At 48.6% G+C, this 18,720-nt stretch overlaps 2 protein-coding genes across 2 annotated transcripts in view; one reads left to right on the forward strand and one right to left on the reverse strand.

Annotated features, from left to right (window-relative positions):
• The window catches only part of ZNF598 (zinc finger protein 598), a 29,684-nt gene extending 25,884 nt beyond the window's left edge, over positions 1-3,800 (forward strand). The window contains exons 10-12 of the mRNA XM_027863088.1: positions 1,575-1,710; positions 2,808-2,952; positions 3,081-3,800. Of these exons, the coding sequence (XP_027718889.1) occupies positions 1,575-1,710; positions 2,808-2,952; positions 3,081-3,428 (629 nt within the window). The 3' untranslated portion in view covers positions 3,429-3,800. The remainder of the gene's footprint in view (positions 1-1,574; positions 1,711-2,807; positions 2,953-3,080) is intronic.
• A 4,869-nt stretch (positions 3,801-8,669) lies between these two features.
• Positions 8,670-18,098, reverse strand: SYNGR3 (synaptogyrin 3). The gene is made up of 4 exons (XM_027863089.1): positions 17,898-18,098; positions 10,373-10,610; positions 9,782-9,924; positions 8,670-9,114 (listed from the first exon to the last, which is right to left on the reverse strand). Exons 1-4 carry the CDS (start codon positions 17,994-17,996, stop codon positions 8,905-8,907), a joined length of 690 nt encoding a protein of 229 aa, XP_027718890.1. The 5' UTR covers positions 17,997-18,098; the 3' UTR covers positions 8,670-8,904.
• Between the last annotated feature and the right edge of the window lie 622 nt (positions 18,099-18,720).

Genomic DNA, 18,720 nt, shown 5'->3' on the forward strand with positions numbered 1-18,720 from the left:
TTTCAGCGCCATGTTTGAAACCTGGAACATTGGGACCTACTGGGTGTGTTCCCAGCAGAATGGCAGATTTGTTCTGTCTAGATGGAGAATTCCAGCTAAGGAATGACAGATATGCCCTGGTCTCACAAGTCCCACCTGGTAGTCTAGCAGTGAGTGTAACCTGGGGAGTCACTTCTCTGAGGCTCGTAGTTTCCTCACCTGGAATAGGAAGAGGGTAGACCAGGTGACTCCTGACGTTCTTGCCGTCTTTAAAGTTGTGGTCCTGGAGCCCTGCAGGCATGGCAAAGGACACCTCTGCCGTGGCCTCTGTGCTGACCTTGGGTCACCTCCCATTTGTAACTATCTCCACGTTTCTTTCTTTCATCACATTGGCTCATGATGGTTGGGTTGCTGCAGAACATTTTGCCAGGTTACAGAAGCCCACTGGGGCCCAAATTCTCCATTTTAGTTCAGCATGAAAGGAAGGGCTGTGTGTGCCCAAGAAGGCGCAAGGAGATGTGTTACACTCCCACCTCCATGATCCTGTGTGCATCCAGGTGTGTGTGCACTCACATACCTACACACACACACACACACACACAATGTTAGATCCTTTTATCTGGGGTGGGGGCTTTGGGCATGTCAGTGAGTTTTTCTGGTAGGGGAGTATGCAGTAAGATGTTTGTGGGAGGTTATGGGGATTTTAAAAAGAAATGCTGTTTAATGGAAATGAAGAGTTGGGGGGAGTTCCATGTGTTTCTGCCTCTTATGGAAGCCTCACTAAGTAAGAGGAATTAGTAGGGCAGAAGTAGCTGGCTCCCCACCAGGATGTCACTTTGAGATGCAGAGTCTCTCTTTTTGGTAGTGAGAGGTTGGGCCTTGGTGTGAGTCTGTTGCTGTTTTCATTTTTAGAGGGAGGCAGCTCTGTTATGTGGTGGGGACAGTGGGCATAGACACTGCCTACAGGTTACAAGCTCTGTAACAAAAATATTGTGTACTTGAGGACATGCTACAGCTCAGAACAGCAAGTTAGTATTTGCTTAAAAAAATACTGATAAGCCATGACCAGTGGAATGGGTTCCTTCTCTGCTTGCTGAAGAGGCCTGCGCTATCCCCAGAACTTCTTTGAGAAAGTGACCTCTGTTTCTCCACAGCAGAGGCCCATATAACATCTTGGTGGAGCCTGAAAGAGGCCTGACCTCCCTGTCATTCCATAATAACGCAGAACATGGGGTAGAGGACCACACTGAAGACAGTCTCACTACCTGGTGCCTCTCCCAGCTGTACATTTAGCTTGGTTAAAAGAAGGGGTAGCTTTTACCGCTGTGTTTTGGAGACATCCATGAGACTCTGTTGTGACCTCATGGTGCCATTTGTTGGCTTTCTTGTACTAATAGTCATTTTGCTGCTATGGGACCTTTCTCTGGGCTCCAGTGTGTTCTGCCTGCTTTGTTACCTGTCAGTCCCAGAAATCTGGCATTTCCTGCTCTGGTGGCAGCAGGTGGGGGAAGGGGGAAGCAAATGTTCCCACCCCCACCCATTTGTGCCCTATGGTGTATTTCATATTGTCTTCCTCTTCTCTTGTGGTTTTCTAGGCTTTAACTCTGTGGTGCTATTAAAGAGCCCCCCACCACCTCCAGGACTGTCACCACCCATTAGTAAGCCTCCTCCGGGCTTTACCATCATCCCATCCAACAGCATCTCCGAGCCCATCACCACTTCCATGAAAGAGTAAGTTACAGGTGTTAGGAGTGCTCCATCCTGCTCACTCCACATTCAGCTGAGCCTGTGTGTCAAGGGAGGGAGGAGGTGGGCAGGGAACTGAGACCGTGGGGTCACCGTACGACTCACTGTGAATGAGTGGGCAGGGAGCGCTTGAGGTGTGCTACTCCTGCTGCCGCCCAAGGGAACACATCTCATCTCTGAGTGTCCCTGAAGTGTTGTCCTTGCCACCCAGGCAGGGCTGGCCCACCCATAGGGGCTGGGGAGGTGGAGTCACAGCTGCTCTGCCAAACAGGTCCTGTTTCCTTCTCCTCGCTGTCATTTGTAACAGACTTGTACTCTGTGTCAGAACGCAGCTTCCACTAAACCTTTTCATTTGGGATGTTGCTGTCCCCAGCCCTGTCGCTGGAAGCTCTCCTGGAGAGGACCGATTTCATTTTGCTCAGTGATTCTTGGTGTGGGGTCTGTGTGACTCAGAGGAAGCCCCGGATGTACATTCCTACTTCTGGCTCCTCGGTCCGCCCTTCGGATGAAGGAAATGCCCCAGAAGTAGCTGCAGCAGCTGTGTTCTCAGGTGCTGTCACTCTTCTGATAGTATTCCCCTGGGCCCTCCCTCCCGCATGCTCAGCAGGGAAATGCTCACCAGCTGTTCCCATTAGAGGAGGACACAGGCCCTCAGTCGTCACCAGACCACTGTGGGGTGGGAAGGCTGTGACACAGATGTGCTGGACACAGATGCAGCTGCCTTAGGCCCCACTGCAGGGCCCCTGAAGCAGGGCCATGGCATGGAAGGGGAAGAGCCCTGGCCTGGGAAGCAGGAGACCTGGGTTCTAGTCCCAGCTTTGCCACCAACTCACTGGGTGAGAGCTTGGGGAGTCAGTCACCTAGCGTCTCTGTGCCTCTCATAACTTCTCCTCCTTAAAATGAAGGAGATGGTCTTCCAGCTCTTAAAAAACAATTCTTTTCATTTATTTTCCAGGGTGAGGCCAGGGATAATAGGCAGAGATTAATGTTTACTCCTGCTCCTCCTATCTCTTCCTTTCCTCTTTCTTCTCCCCTCATCTCTCTCCTCTCCCTTCCCTGTCCCTCTTCCCTTTCTATATCAGGCAAGGTCCCTGTCAAGGGACTTATTTGATACCTGAGAATTTCCAACAAAGGAACATGCAGCTCATCCAGTCCATAAAGGAGCTCCTTCAGAGTGATGAGTCCAGATTCAACAAGTTTAAAAGCCATTCAGGGCAATTCCGACAGGTGAGTGGGCAATGAAGTTGTTGGGGTGAGGGAGGAGAGAAGTGGGGAATTAGGTTGGTCTGATGTCTAGGAACAAAATGAAATTGTGCTGGGTTGTTTTTTGTTTTTTGTTTTTTCCTGGACTTTAGGGTCGTATTTCTGCAGCACAGTATTATAAGAGCTGCCGGGAACTCCTTGGGGAGAACTTCAGAAAAATCTTCAGTGAGCTCCTGGTGCTTCTGCCTGACACAGCCAAGCAGCAGGAGCTGCTGTCAGCACACAATGATTTCCGGGTCCAGGAGAAGCAGGGGGCACCCAAATCTAGAAAGAACAAGAAGAGTGCTTGGCCAGCTAGCACCCCTTCTGAACTGGACTGCTGCATCTGCCCCATTTGCCATCAGGTGCTGACCCAGGATGACCTGGGCACCCACAGAGCCTTGCATATTGAAGATGAAGAGTTCCCCTCCTTGCAAGCCATCAGCAGAATTATCAGTTAGCTTTCATCAAGACCAGCGGAACAATCTCCACACCACCTATTTGCACTTTTTTGAAGTAAGGTCTGGTAAGCCACAGCTGCCAGGGGTGTGGCTGGCTGTCTGTCCCCAGGGACAGTCCCACACAGGGCCAGTGCACACCCCCTACACACACACTCTCCTCCCCTTTGCAGAAACCAAAACGCCAGAGTACTAAATGCCTCAGGAGAAGTAGACCAGGCCACTCGGAGTGGTTAGCAGGTTGGGCAGGGGAGGGAGAGTCAGATGGGGTCATCTGCCAGGTTTACCTTGCACCACTCAGTACACCGCCACCACCCGCCGTTCAGGAATACAGTTGGGTTTCTTTGGAGCCAAGTAAAGACTGCCTTCCTCCCAGAATGGGGATGATCTTGCTCTTTATTCTTTTACTTTTTATCAAGTGACTGGGGGCGGGGGGGGGGGGGGTGAGGGGAAATAGTTCTTGTAGCCTGGGGGCCTATCCCTGGGGTTGAAGCCTGCGTTGTTGCCACACTGGGGCAGACCTAGAAACCACCTGCAGTCACACAGATTGGAGGAGCTTCCGTGAGGAGAGAGAAGTGGGGTTTATGTTGAGGGAGTGAGACTGTGCAGTGTGTAAACAGTTGGTAATTTTGTGATTAAAGAACATTCAGAATGGAAAGCAGGAATAAAATTGTGCTACTTGAATTGAGATAATCTTTACAGGATTAGCCAAATGCGGGATCGAAAAACCTCTTTGACCTTTTATAATAAGACAGTTTATCTTCAAATCCATTTATTTTGCAGTACAGCATGTAGAATATTTGTTCTGAGCTTTCTTTCTTTCTCTCTTTTCTTTCTCTCCGTCTCTCTTTTTCTCTTTCAGCAGTGGTCATGATTATTTTAATTTGTATTTAAAAACAGCCATCTTTCTGATTATTGGATGTATTGCTGCGGTTGAGTTGGAACATTAAAAACTGCTGCACATTGTTGCCTGGTGGTCCTAGTCTCTCCTTTTCACTAAGAGAGTATGGATATTCCCAGGTTGTGAAGTCTGTGCTAGAATGAAGAACCCTGGTTGGTCAGAGCTGGTGGCTCCTGGTTCTTCTTCCCAGGCATCCCCAGGTCAGGTCATAGGTTCTCTGCTGGGGAAGACCAAGATCTGGCCCATCAGAACAGAGTGATTCCTGACCTATTCTCCTCTAGTGTTCCTAGGCAGGACACAGGCCCACCCACCGTGAGATAGAGCAGTAGCATTTGTAGCAAATTCTGTGAGGCCCCACTCTATACCATGTCTTTGGCCATTGCTTAGAGATAGGTGAGTTGAGAACTTGTTTTCATTGGGCCCAGATTATCCCCATCCACTGCTAATAAAAGTGGTCATGTGTGAGACTGCTGTGACGAAGGGGTCTTAGTAATATTTCCAGCTCCATCTTTTTGGTGCTGATATAGTTGGCTGCAGACCTGGTGCAAGGCTGGGCTGTCTTCTGAGAGATGCTTCTTATATCCACTAATGAGCATTACTTTGCTGAGGCTTCATTTCTTACAGGCCTGGGGGGGAGGCATGCGGGGGTTCAATAGGAGTCCAGCAAGTAGCTGAGAAGGAAGGATGAGTACTCCATGAGCAGGGTCTCCTAGCCTGGCCAAGGACCCGTCTGTGCTAAGTCAGAGAAGTCTCAGACTTAACCATTCCATGAAATGGACACTATTTCCTGTGGTTTTTCTCCCATTCTAGATTATCTAGGACAACACCAATTTTTCTTAGCCTAGTTCTTGATTATAAAAGCCACCTTCATTTTTAAAACAGTGTTTTCCCCTTGAAAGTTACTGCACTATCCTGTCGTTTTTTCCCATTTACTAAAAAATAGGCCTCCTATCCTCCTCCCACAAAGATTCTGAGCAAAGAGGCAGAGGGGGAGGGGCTCCGCAGAACCCCCACAGTCCCTGCTGGTGCTACCTGGAATCACTGGGTACTACAGAGCCCAAGGGCTGGAGAACAGGGGACTTGGAGCCCAGTTTGCCCAACCCCCCTCATTTTAGGGTCTTGCCAAATGAAGGTCAGGATAGCAAGTTGGTGATGGAGCTATGGCTAGAACCCCAGTCCAGAGCTCATGACCACTTCACTTTGCTGCTCTGCTTGCTGAAAAATGCATTCCTAGTGTCTCCAGGCCACACAGTTCATTTGCACTCTTTATTGAAAATAAGTTGCAGTTGGGACACAGACACTGAAAATACACTATCACGGATTGTTCTTTCAGAAGAGATATATATACAAAAAAATTGTAAACATTTTTTTTTTCTGACGGTTCCATACACAGTCCACTCTAAACTAGAATGTACATAGTTTTACTTACAACAGCAGCTTTGGGAAGCAGCCTGCCTTTGAAGAGAGGTATCTGCAAAACTTAAATGGGCAAACCACATTTGGTATCCATTTGATATTAAAAACTAGTAGAGAATTGAAGGGTTAAATGCAACAGAGTCCAGGCTGCTGAGCTCCAGCAAAGAGTGAGTGGTCCCTCTAATGAACTCTGTGTGTGACAGGGAGGGAAGAGGCCAGGAGGGTGGGCTGGGAGGGAGCACCCCCTGGTTGCTTGCCAGTGACCAACCAGCCCACCTGCTGTGGGGGACAGTTGGTGGAAGTTAAAGGTAGAGATGGGTTCTTTTAGATGGGAATGGAAGTTGAAGGTAGAGATGGGTTCTTTGAGATGGGAATGAGGTGACTTAGCCCATAAAATCATTCTCACGTAAACAGAGTTCATCATCTGAACCTGTTGGCACCTGCTGTTGAGAAAGTTTCTGTGAATGCTTGCTTCTCTGTGGGGAAGAGACGTTGCTGAGCCAGGGACACAGTTCTCAACCTGAGAGTATGGTAGGTACAGTTGGTATGTGCATGCACTGTTTACAGGGCTGGGAAGCAGAAAAGGAAGGGGGCCTTCCTTGGACATTCTGTAGATGTGTCAAATGCATTTTTCATTTAAATGTCAAATTTTTCATTTAAATCTGGACCCCTCGCCTTCCTTTTTCTCTTATGTCCTTATTTCCTCCCACCCTCCACAAGCACTCTCACACTTTCCCCACCCAGGCCAGGCAATGGGCGTGTATGTCACTCATAGGGGCCTGTGGTTCCACTTGCATCCTCTCTGTAAAGTGATTGCTCCCACAAAGCCTGGACTTGGGAATTTATTTGTAGCTGTCAAGGGAGGCAAGAGGAGTGTCGGTGTCGACGTCTGACTCCTTGTTCCTTTCAGAGAAGGTCCCCTTAGAGGATCTCCAGCAGCTTGTGAGAGCAGAAGCCAATAATGGGAATGTTGGCGTGATGCTCAGAATTGCAGCGGTATGTAGACATGCTTTGCTTCAGATGGTAGAGCCGGGCCCTGACTAAAGATGAACACTGGCCCCTACTGACCAAGGGAAAATGGATGGAGGGTGGGGGTGGGGTACTTAATTTGGGAAGAAAGGCAAGGATCTGGGGAATTAATACAGGAAGGCTAAAGCATGTTCTATAGCTATAACACCAACAACTCTAGGATTTCTCTAATGAGTCCATAAGAATATAGTAAATTACATTCCATATCGCTGGGCATACTACTCTACCTGACAAACCACTGGCACATAAGACAGACTATAACAGACACTATTTAACAGTACTACCCACACCCAAAATTGCTATAAGGATCCCCTGGATGGAAACTTGGGCACTCTGTAGGGCTGGACATTGTCCAGGTCATGCAGTAGGGATTGGGCCAGGCCTAGGGGCAGGGCTCTTGCTGCTGCCACCACCTTTGGTACATCTCACCATATTGTCAACTCAGACCCATCTGCAGGGGTCTGGGGTGTTAAGTTCAGGCAGAAAGCCCTAGATGATTTCCCCCCTCCCAGAAAGCACTGGGCAGGTGACAGGTCAGTGCTATCCCAGGCAGGCTGGCCTTGATAGAAGGCCAAGTGCTTAACCACCATGTTCAACTTCTCTTCTTGGCCACCTCCCATTCCCCAGCTCTGTTGTGGCCCTAGGCCTGGTTTGGCAGGGAGGCTAGTTGGGGAGCAGAATCCCTAGCCCAGCAAAGGAGGACATGAGGAAGGTATCCCTGAGGCACTAACAGGAATACCCTCCCAGGAACCTGGACTCCTACCTTTTCTGGGGGCATGCACACATTTCTGCAGCAGCCCCAACTTTTACGTCACTACCAAGTGACCTGGGGATCTGGGGGAGTGAGCTCAGGGGCACTGAGAATGGCCCTGACATCCATAGAAAGCCCATTGCGATCACCGTAATACACAGAGAGCAAGATAGAAAAATACAATATACCCAATGGACAGTATCTCACACATACAATCAATTTAAGGAACCGTTTAAATTGATTATTGGCTAAAATATTGACACATGTACCTTTTGTGCTGCTAAAATGGGTCAGTGTTCCCTCTAAGGAAAATATTGCTGCAATTGATTTTCCCTGGGTAGGGGTCATGGGGCTCCCCTTCCTCAGCTGGACCTTTTCCTTCAGACTTGGGAATGAGAAGCCGTGGGGCCTGGCACAGTATGGGGAACAGACACCTTAGCCTGTGGGGGAGGGATGGGACAGAGCACCCTGGAAACCCTGAGTCTTCTCCCCAGCAGGGCAGGGTTTGGGGGCCCAGGTGGGTTTGGTTCATTCTGATAACTTATTAGAGAAGGCCAAAGGAGATAAGATCAGGGTGGGGGAAGAAGGGTCAGCCCCTTCTAGCCAGGGACTGGAGTTGGGGAAATTCAGAATGTCCAACTCAGCAGGTTGTCCTGATTCAAAGCCTGTGGGTGGAAGCTGGCCCTGAGCAGAAGGTACTAAGACTCAGAGGCCTGCCCCCTAGAGGGGCACAGTTGCGGGTGGGGTAAGGAGGCAAGTAGCACCCATCCTACACAGATCCAGGGAGCTTTGGGCTCAGCAGTTCCCAATGAGAGCTCATGATTCCATGCTATCTTAACTTCCTCTCCTATGTTTCCTTCCTTCAATGTTGACAAAATGCTTACTGCTTCCCTTTTGCCCTCCTCACTTTCTAACTTTAATTGTTAAGGCCATTCTGTATTCAGAGTACGGTTCTTCATTTCTCCCTCTTTCCACCTTTTCTTACCTCCTGGAACATACTTGGCCGCTTTCTTCCCTTCCAGCATGCACCTAATTCTCTTTTCCTCACTTAATTTCCCACCTTCCTGCTCCTTTCTTCTTGCCTTCTTTCTCAGCCTTCTTTTTCGTGCCTCTTTCCTTCCTATATACATTTTTATTCCTTTCTCCTTTCCCTCCCTCCCACCCCCTGGCCTTTCCTTCCCCAACTCCCTTCTTTCCTTCCTTCCTTTTCAGACTTAGAGGGAACACTGTGTGATTATTTTGTTTACTTAACCCTTAGAGGTGAGACAAGAACCGAGACCACTGTACAGAGTCCACAAGACTGGCCCACAAGGACAGGCCATAGCTGTAGCCCAAACATGCTCACGGTACCCCGAGGCCCTGGCACGGGGTGGGCAGCTCTACTAATAGGCTGGCACCTGGTAGCCCTTGGGGCTGGTGTCTAGCGTCTCAGTGAATGGGGGGCTCTGGTAGGTCTCAGTGCCCTCGACGCCACTGCCTGCTGGATATCCAGGGTAGCCGGTGCCAGGGGCTGCACTAAGCTGGTCCGTGGCAAAGAGTGACATATCGGTGCCCAAACGATATCTCTGCAGCGCCTTCACCATGAGGGCCACCTGTGGGGGAGGTCCAGAATGCAGATGGTTAATGTAACAGCAGCAGCCAGAACCCCTGAATGGGCCACAAAGGACTCCAAAGAAAGGGGGTCAGCCCCCTTAGGAAACCCAGAACAGCAAAAGGAAACATAGCTGTCAGGTAGGGAACCGCTATAATGATAAGGGAAAATGGAGATCATGAGAGATGGAGAGAGACTAGATACCAAAACAAAAAGAGGCGGAGAAAGCAAAAGATAGAAATTGGGCAGTGATTAGTGGAAAGAATTGTTCGATGGGTAGTAGTCAAGACATCTGAGATTTAGTCCTGGTTCTCTTTGTTTAGCCTTAGGTAAATCACTACCCATCCCCCAATTTCTCCATCTGTAAGATGGGTTAGATTAGGTGCTCGCTACGATATAGAAAAACCGTGAGACATCCAGAGAATATAGTGGCAGAAGACCAAGAAACAGATGGAGAGGATAGGAAGAGAGATGGTGGTGAGGCAATTGTGACTCACTGGTCCCTATGGGGTAAGCTGAGTGGCTTTCCTGATGGTGCTGTGGGCAAGCCCCAAGCCCCTATCCCCATCCCACAGCCCCAGGCCCTATCTCTGGCACCACACAAAAGTCCCACATCAGCCTTGGTTTCTTAGTGATGGAAGGCTGGGGGATGTTGGTCCCGTACTCACCCAGGTGATGATAGAGAAGAAAGAGAAAGCAATGCCTGCCCGGGCTGCATCTGCCCCCTGGCTTACTGCCTCACTCTTCTTGGTCTGCTGCCATTGGTTTGCCAGGAAACAGAAACATACAAACCACAGGAAGGACCAGAGCCCTGAAGCCAAAGTGGGAATAACTCAGATGGGGGCAGCTGATGGAGCTTTCTCCCCTTTCCTTTCCCCACTCTGTCCCCCCAACCCCAACTGTGACCACTCCAAATCCCCACCTCTTGCAAACCATCCCCCAGATACCTCAACTCTCACAATGACCCCAAGCCCTTCACCCTGAATTCCAAACCTAAATGCCTACCTCTCAGAAGTCCTCAAATCCCCTAATTTGACCCCGAAGACCTCCATCTTGACACACACCCCAACCCAAAACTGCCATCTCAAACTTCCAATTCAAATCCTCACTCTGACTACCCAACCCCAGAATGTTTAACCTCTTTCCAAGTCCTCATCTTGATTTCCATAATCCAAATATCCCACCTTGACTCCTGAACCCCAAGACTCCCTCATGCCGTATTCAAAAAGAAGTCCTTATCAAGACCTCCTGACTCCCACCTGAGAAGGCCAGGTCCAGAAGCACTGCCCGCCGCCGGTCCTTGACGCTGCTGATCTCCTGGAAGTTGAGGTCAAGGACCAAGAAGAAGATGCAGGCAAAGAAGGCAATGATGCCAATGGCGATTCCATAGTTACAAGCACCTTCATTCTTGTTGTAGATGCAGTGCAGCTCTGGGGTGCTTTCACTGTTCACATAGCCCTCATTCACAATGGAGCCAAACACCACAATGGAGAACACCTGAGGGTGAAAGAGCAGGCTGGCTGAAGGGCAAGGCCCATGCCCATTGGGCAAGTGTGAGGCTCTCTCCAGCCTGGCTCCTGGCCCAGAGTGACCCAAAGACATGGAGAAGGGTGCCCTTGGAGCCTTATGTGGCTGGTGGGGAGGTACACCCCAAGTTTGGGGTGATTAAGATGGTAGTGTACCTTCTCTTCATACTCAGACCAGCCTTGCTATCCATCCACCTGCTAGCCCCTCTAAGGCTTCCTAACTCAAGAACCCTATTGGCTGGGCATTTCTCCTTAGCTTGTGAAGCCTTTGAGAAGGAGGTAGCTGAAGCACCTTGTCAGTGCTGCCAATAGGTAAGGCTCCAAGTCTTACTCCGAGCTACCCCAGGCCCAGTGGACGGACCACTGGGCCACCTAGCTGCTAATGATTAGATAGGACAGTGTCCCAAAGGAAGCTTTGTTCCCTGTCGAGCGGATCTCCTCTCTCTCCTGCCTTATTCCCTCCCTCTCCTGCCTGACCTGACTCCTTGCCATGCCTTCCACAACAATCTTCTCTTAACCTTGTGCTCCCTCCCTCCTGGACTCTTTTGTTTGCTTTCTCTGCCAAGGAGATTGATATCCAGACTGAAAGGGATAGGACAAAAATGACATAGGAAGTCAAAACCCCAGACAACTGAGGAGATGGTGAGACATTGTCCTCAATAAGTTCAAGTCATCAGGCCAAGATGAATTGTGGTTTATGGTACTGAAGTAACTGTTGGATGTGATTGCTGGGCCACTGTCAGTGATCTCTGAAAAATCTTGGAAGTTGGGGGTAGGAATGACAAATGTTGGAGCAACACACCAGTGCACCGTTAGCAGATCTGTGAATTGGAGCCATTCTGGAAAGCAGTATTTATAGCCACTTTTTTTGTAGTATCGAAGAACTGGAAACACATCCCATCAATATGGAAAGGGCTGAACAAATTATGATATGTGAATGGAATGGAATACTACTGTGCCATAAGAAATGGTGAAGGAGTCAGTTTCAGAGAAACCTGGGAAGACTTGTATGAAGTGATGCAGAATGAAGGGAACAGAACCAGGAGGACAATTTATAGAGTGACAAACAACTTTGAAAGCTGTAAGAATTCTGATCAACACAATTAAGTGTCCATAATTCCAGAGGATTAATGATGAAGCATGCTACCTACCTCTTGACAGAGTGATGATAGAACTCAAGACTGCACAATAAGACGTACTTATTGGACACAACCAACACAGGAATTTGTTTTGCATAGCTAGGCATGTTACAAGGGTTTTGTTTTTTTCTTTTCTCCTCTATTTCAGTGGTGGGGTGGATTGGAGGGAAGAGAAAATCTGAACTAATTGATTTAATTAAAAAATTAAAGAAAAAAAATCATGGAGTATGGGAGATGTGGAGAATAATGAAGGGCAAATGTTCCAATTAGAGAGAGAGAGAACTCTCGCACTCAAGAGAAAGCACTATGAGACAGCGAGCTTGACTTGGAAATCTGGCAAGATTCTAGAATGCATTTCTCAAGAGGATGGTTACTGAACATCTATCTAGAGATGGAGATGATAATAAAGAGCCTTCATGGCTCCAAGAAAAAATCATACCAGGCTAACCTCCCTTCCTTTTTCTTGACAGGACTACTAAACTGGTATGTAGCAACTGGCTTACAGGAGACATAGTTTACTCAGATTTTAGCAAAGTTTTTGACAAAGTGTCTCATGCTATTATCAATGGACAAGATGGAGTCATGGGCTGGAGTGGAATTAGGTGCAAGGAGAACTGGTTGAATGACCAGACCCCTACAATGGTCATTAATGGATTTATATCAAGGTGGTATCTAGTAGAGTGCCCCTAGGACTCTGACCCTACACTGTTTAACATTCTTATCAATGACTTGGCTAAAGGTACAGCTGGCACGTGTATTAGATTTCCCAGTAACACAAAACTTAGAGGGAACAGTAATATATTGGAAGAGTCGGAAGTAAAATAAAAAATAAATCTCAATAGGCTAGTTCTAATAAGATAAACTTTAGTGGGGACAAATGCCATTGGATTAAAAAAATTAGTTGCATAAGTATAAGAGGAAGACAGCATGATTAGATAGCAGTTCATCTGAAAGAAAATCTAGGGACTTTAGTGGTCCTCAAGCTCAATATCTGATCAGTCAGTAGCAATGCTAGCAAAAGGCAGGAGAAAGCTAATGCAATCTTTGGCTGTAACGATAGGCAGAAAGGTGGTGATAGTTCTACTCTGTCCTAGTCATACCACACCTTTAGAATTGAATGGGTTCGCCTGTCTTTATACACTGTCTCTTTCTAGCCAATCTGGCATACTGGCTATTTCCCCTACATACATTCTACCTCTTAGATGCACTTTCCCTCCCTGCTTCCTTCAAAGCACAGGTACTCAAGTGCCTTCTCCTATATGATCTCCTCATCTTACCCTCCCCTCCCCCCACCAGTTATTAGTACTCTCAACCTCTGGAAATTACTTCATATTTACTATACAGTATTCATGCTTTGGGGGCAGCTAGGTGGTACAGTGGATTGAATGCCAGGCCTGGAGTCAGGCCTCAGACACTAGCTATGTGACCCTGGGCAAGTCACTTAACCATTTGCCTCAGTTTCCTCATCTGTAAAATGAGCTGGAGAAGGAAACGGCAAACCAGTTCACCATCTTTGCCAAGAAAACCTCAAATGGGATCATGAAGAGTAAAACTGGACTGAACAACATACATACTTCCCCTATCCCCAACAAAACGTAAGCCTCTTTGAAGGTACGGATAGCTTTGTCTTTGTATCACAGTGGCATTTAATAAGTATTTATTAAATTGAAATCAACATATCTGTCTTGAAATATTTTGTGTACTTTTATGTGGAGCCAGGATGGGCAGAACGAAGGATAATGGGTGGTTGTGGAGAAGTATATTTAGGCTGAATATAAGGGATCACTTCCTATCCATTAGAGCTATCCATTGTAGGACTCCTTCCTCAGGAGGGAGTGGGTTTCCCCATTCTCACTTTAAGCAAAATGTGAATGACCACTTGTTGAGTATGGTGTAGGAGGGATCCTTTTTTTGGATTAGATGCCTCTTGAGGTCCCTTCTAATTTTGTGATTCTGTGATGCTATAGCACATGGCCCTCCCTTGCAGCTGACAATGACATCTGAATTTTGTCCCCAACATCTGGACTGTTAATCTCAGATTTTTGGATCCTTAGTGTCTGACATCTGACCTAACTGCCCCTGATGGGGGCATTCTGGATGCCATGATGCCATCTGGATGAACTCTCTTGGACACCTGGATTCTTCATCTCTAACATTTTGCTTCACTATCTCTGTCACATGGATTCTTCTTGGCTAATATTTGAATTTACTATCTCTAGAATCTGTATTTGTAATCTCTGACATCTGAAAATGTCCCTGTTGCCTGGTACTGAGTAGAATGAAACCACTGGATTTTTCTAGAAGAACATTTAGGTATGTGGGGAGATGGGAAATAGTGGTCCTTATCCAAACCAGGTGTCTCCAGAAAGCTCCAAAGGATGATACACTTATCCTTCCCTCTCTGTTCATTCTCTTGTTCACCCATAGAATATTTGAGTTAGAAAGGACATCCCTCATTTTACAAACAGATAAACTAAGATCTGGGGAAGGGGAGGGGAAAGTGACTTGTCCAAAGGTGGCAGAAGTGGGATTAGAAATCAGGTCGGTCTTCTGATTCCTGGCCCTTGACCTCTGTGTGTGTGTGTGTGTGTTTGTGTGTGTGTGTGTGTGTGTGTGTGTGTCTGTCTGTCTGTCTCTGTGCGTGTGAACCCTCATAATTCCCCATGGCTCTGTCCTCCCATTCATCCCCAATCCAAAGCAATTAGGTTGAGGGGGTGGGATTGGAGTAGATAGCCCCACCCTTGGACCCTTGAAAAGATAGAAAACTTTGTAATTGGTTATGCAAATACTTGCACCCAAATGTTTCAGCCTCTGTCAACCCAACTTCCTATCTGAGAGGACTTTCTGCAAGAGGTGGAAAGGGTTAGGGTTAGATTTATCCCAAACAGCCTCCCTGCATGAAAGGTTACTGTTGCCAAGGTAAGATGGCATCCCTGCCTGGACAGACCCAGCAAAGCTGATTCCGGGAAACTCCAACCCTGTCGTTTCCTCCCCAGTCCTCTGCCCTGTTTGACACAAATGGCATCTGGCCTAACCTGGGCAGCAGAAGTAGGTAGAACCCTTCGCCTGGGAGGTCCTTTTCTATCTCTTCTATGATGGCCTCCTTGATCAAGCAATCCCATTCCAGTTGAACTCAGAACTCTATTCCCCCTTCCTTCGCCTGAAATCAATAGCTATGCATCTACTCCAAGGACCTTGACCACCAAACTGCACTAGCTTCTGACATAAATTTCATGCCCTCATTTTACTGTCTGGTTACAGGAAAAAGCTATGTCATCAGGCCCTTTGCCAAGTAGGAATTTTTATTTATTTATTTATTTTTAACATTCATTAAACCAGGAACTTCTAAAACCAGGCACTTCTGATACAAATCTGCAGCCTAGACCTATCAAAACATCTAAGGGATAGGTCTTCAGCTGACTAGAACAGGATGGAGAAATGATAATCTTCCTCAGAAACTTCCCAAGGGGGAAGGGGCAAGTCCCTGAGATTCTGAGAAAAATGGCAGTCAAAAATCACAAGATGTTAGAAACCAAGGATGCTAGTAGTTCTGAGGCAAAATTTGCCCTGGTGATCAAGGATCAAGGATAGAAATGAATGTTGGAATTTGTCATTGGACCACCTGGAGCAGAACAAAACTCAAGGCTGAATGGATTTTCCTTCAGAAGTCCTAGAGCTACCCCGTCTCTTAAGTCCCTAGCTAGGGAAGGCATTTATACTTCTGATCCTTCCTCCAAATGCCCTGATCACTTCTCAGCAGCTCCCAAGGCACAGATCTTAGGTCTTAGGGAGTCTGAGTTGGCAATGTCCTTTCATCTTTCCCCTCCTTTTCATTCCCACAGACCCCACCCCAAATCAAGCCCTAATTATCCCTTGCTTGCACTGCTGTAATGTTTCCCAAAAGTGTCCTCCTCCCCAATCCTTCTTTAACACTGATGCCAGGATAATCCTCCGAAGGCAGAGGTCTGATCACTGCCCTGCTCAAAATTCCTCAATGGATCCCTACTGCTTACACGATTACCTACCAACTCCTTAGCCTTGCATTCAAGGTCCCAACTTACCTTTGAGACCCATTGCCTCCCCCCCCTTCACACACATCAGTCAAACCAGGCCTTTGTACACACCATTCCTCAGTCCCTTCCTTCAAGGCTCAGGGGCCTCTTCCTCTAAGAGGTCTTCTCTGATTCCACCAGCTGGGAGAAGTTATTCCCTTCTTAATGACTCCTGTTTTTCCATTTGCACTCTCATACACCTGTTACTGTTGGCTTTTTGGTTATCTTCCTGTCCCATGTCTCCTTCTAAATTGTAAGTTCGTTAAAAGTAGACTATGTTCTGTTTTCTCTTTGTATTCCTCCCAGCACCTAGCCGAGGACATTATACCTGGATTTCATAAATATTTATTCCAAGTAATTGTGTTTTTACTTTATAGACAGGCCCACTTCAGTGGGAATGACCTTGTTGGAGGTAGGAAGGTGGGAAATGTAGAGGGAAAAGGAAAAGATTTAGGAGTACCCATTCTGACGGAGAGACATGGCCCTGACCCTCAGGGATGATCCCCTTTTGGGGAAGAGGTAGCATACACTTTACCAATCACTACCCTTCTATCCAGCCCTGGCCTGGACACCTCAACCCAGAAATATCTTGCCAAAGAGACAGGATCAGTCACCTTCCCCTCTTCACTTCCCTAGCAGCTCAGGGAATTTTCTAATATTCCTTCAGCTTCTGTTTCCCTTAAAGGCTCTCAGAAAACAGGAACCTGAGAGAAGGGGAAGGGTGGGGCTACATGAAAAACTACCCACTTCCTAATTTACTCTGGATCTCAATACCAAGTTTCCGTAAGTATGAACACACATGCAACTCATGGACACATACATGTTTTAACACATGGCTTGGGAACAAGGAAGGGTGGGAATGAGGAGATATAGTGAGGATTCTGTCTATTCCTTTGTGGGGGGAGGAGGGGACGATGAAAAGCTGTCAGATGTTCCTCTGCCTCATCCTGAAGTGCTCAGTGAGGTCAATTCTGGCTTACCTGAGGAAGAAGGTTGCTCACCTTTCAAGGAGATAAACCCTGCCTATTGTCCAGAGGGAGAGACTTAAACCAGAAAGTCAGGGGGAGGAGATCATTCAGACACATGAATCTGGAACCTGCTGACGGAGCTTACCAACATAGGTACATCTAGGGGATGGGGGTGAAGGGTGGGGAGGTGGTAAGATGCCGACCATCCATTAGGAAGAGGGAACTAAAGGTTTTAAGAGAGAGGTAGTGGGGTGAATGAGATCTCTCCTTAGGGTCCTAGAGTACTAAGTGACACCAAATACCCTCCCTCCCTTTTTCTCTCTGCCTCTTCCTGAAGCTGGCGGACAGCTCACCCTTGGACCAGCAGCTGCCCCCGCCCCCAAGTCCTGGGTCTAGCCCTTGGGTGGTGACGTCATCAGAACCTCTGAGGGCCCCTCCCAAAGGGTCTCAGAGGGATCTGGGATCTCAGTGAGGGCATCCCTGGCTTTGCTTGGAAGAGGGGAAAGGTAGATCATTTCTTGCTAGGTGTACCGGTGGTGGTGGGAGGTAGTGGGGGAGTCACCCGGTGTTACAAGGACCCATGTATTCGGTGCACCACCCCCAATCCTCATCACATGTATGTGTGCATGGGCCAGGATGGGAAAGGAAAGAAAAAATGTCTGCCGGTCCTTCACCGCCCCCCCCCCCCCCCCGCCCGCCCCCCGAATCCAGAAAAGGAGGGCTTGGGTGGGGAGGGACAGCCAGGTTGGTTAGGAAATGAGGAAAGGGGCGGGGGGGAGGGGGGCGCTCAGGGTCCTTCCACCCCAGGTTCAGCGACTCGGTACCTGCTCACACTTGACTCTCCATTTAGAGGCTCAATGACCCCTCAAATGTTCCACCCCCCCCCCCCTTCCCCCTACGCATTACGGGGCAAAGTGAACGCTAGTCTCTGTCTCTCCCCCCCCCCACCCCCTCCAGTGTCTTCTCCGGGGCAGGACAGCACCAACCCCGGGGAAGTCAGATCCTGGGCTCACTCCATCTGTCCCGCCGCCCCCGCCCAGGTCCATTTACCCCAACCTCTTCCAGGGGGCCCTCCTGGCTTGGCAGTGAGCGCCCTTACCCAGGCCGTGATCCGCAAGATGGTCTGGGGACGTTTGATGAAGCTTATGGGGTCCAGGGCGGCTCCAGCCCGGCCGGCTCCGAAAGAAGCCCCCTCCATCTCGACTCTGTGTGTGTCAGTCGGTCAGTCTTGCCGGCCCTTGACAGAGCCCCTAAGGATGCCGCCGACAGTGCCGCCGCCGCCGCCCGAGCAGAGCAGCGCGAGTCCCCAACCTGGCGCGCGCCCCCTTCCGCGGGCGTGCGCACAAAGACCACGGGAGCGTGCGGAGGGAGAACCGCCCCCTCCCCCGCCCCCCCGGCCTGCTCTGAGCATAGGTCTTGGAAGCCCCGCTCACCCAGGTCCACTCCCTGAGTCATAGCCCACTGAAACACCCTAACCAATTTCACTGCTCCCCCCTCCCCCGGCCATTCTGTCGATTCTTCATTGGTCACCTTTCTATCCCCTAACCACCTCTGCTGACCCTCCCTCACTAGCCATCCTTACTTTGCTCCTGACTACCCCCAAGGGACACCTTTACTATTCTCCACTGATCATTCCGTTAACCATTCCCCATTGACCTACCGGCCACCCCTGGATATTCCTTACTAACCATTCCCCATTAAGTATCCCTCCCTAGCCTCCTCCTTCATACCTACAGATGTTTATTTGCATTATTATTTAGAGGTGAAGGCACTTGCTTCCCTTCCCCCTACCCAGCTTTAGTTAGTACTGGTCACTTTCCAAATAGGTTGGTGATGGATAGAACTGAGACAGGCCTTTCTGCAGAAAAGGACGAGGTGGGAAACAGGAAAGAAGTCTGCAATGAGGAAAGAGGGGCATCGGA

This window comes from Vombatus ursinus, unplaced genomic scaffold (assembly GCF_900497805.2).
Source record: "Vombatus ursinus unplaced genomic scaffold, bare-nosed wombat genome assembly UNPS02014770.1, whole genome shotgun sequence".
Classification (NCBI taxonomy): Eukaryota; Metazoa; Chordata; class Mammalia; order Diprotodontia; family Vombatidae; genus Vombatus; species Vombatus ursinus.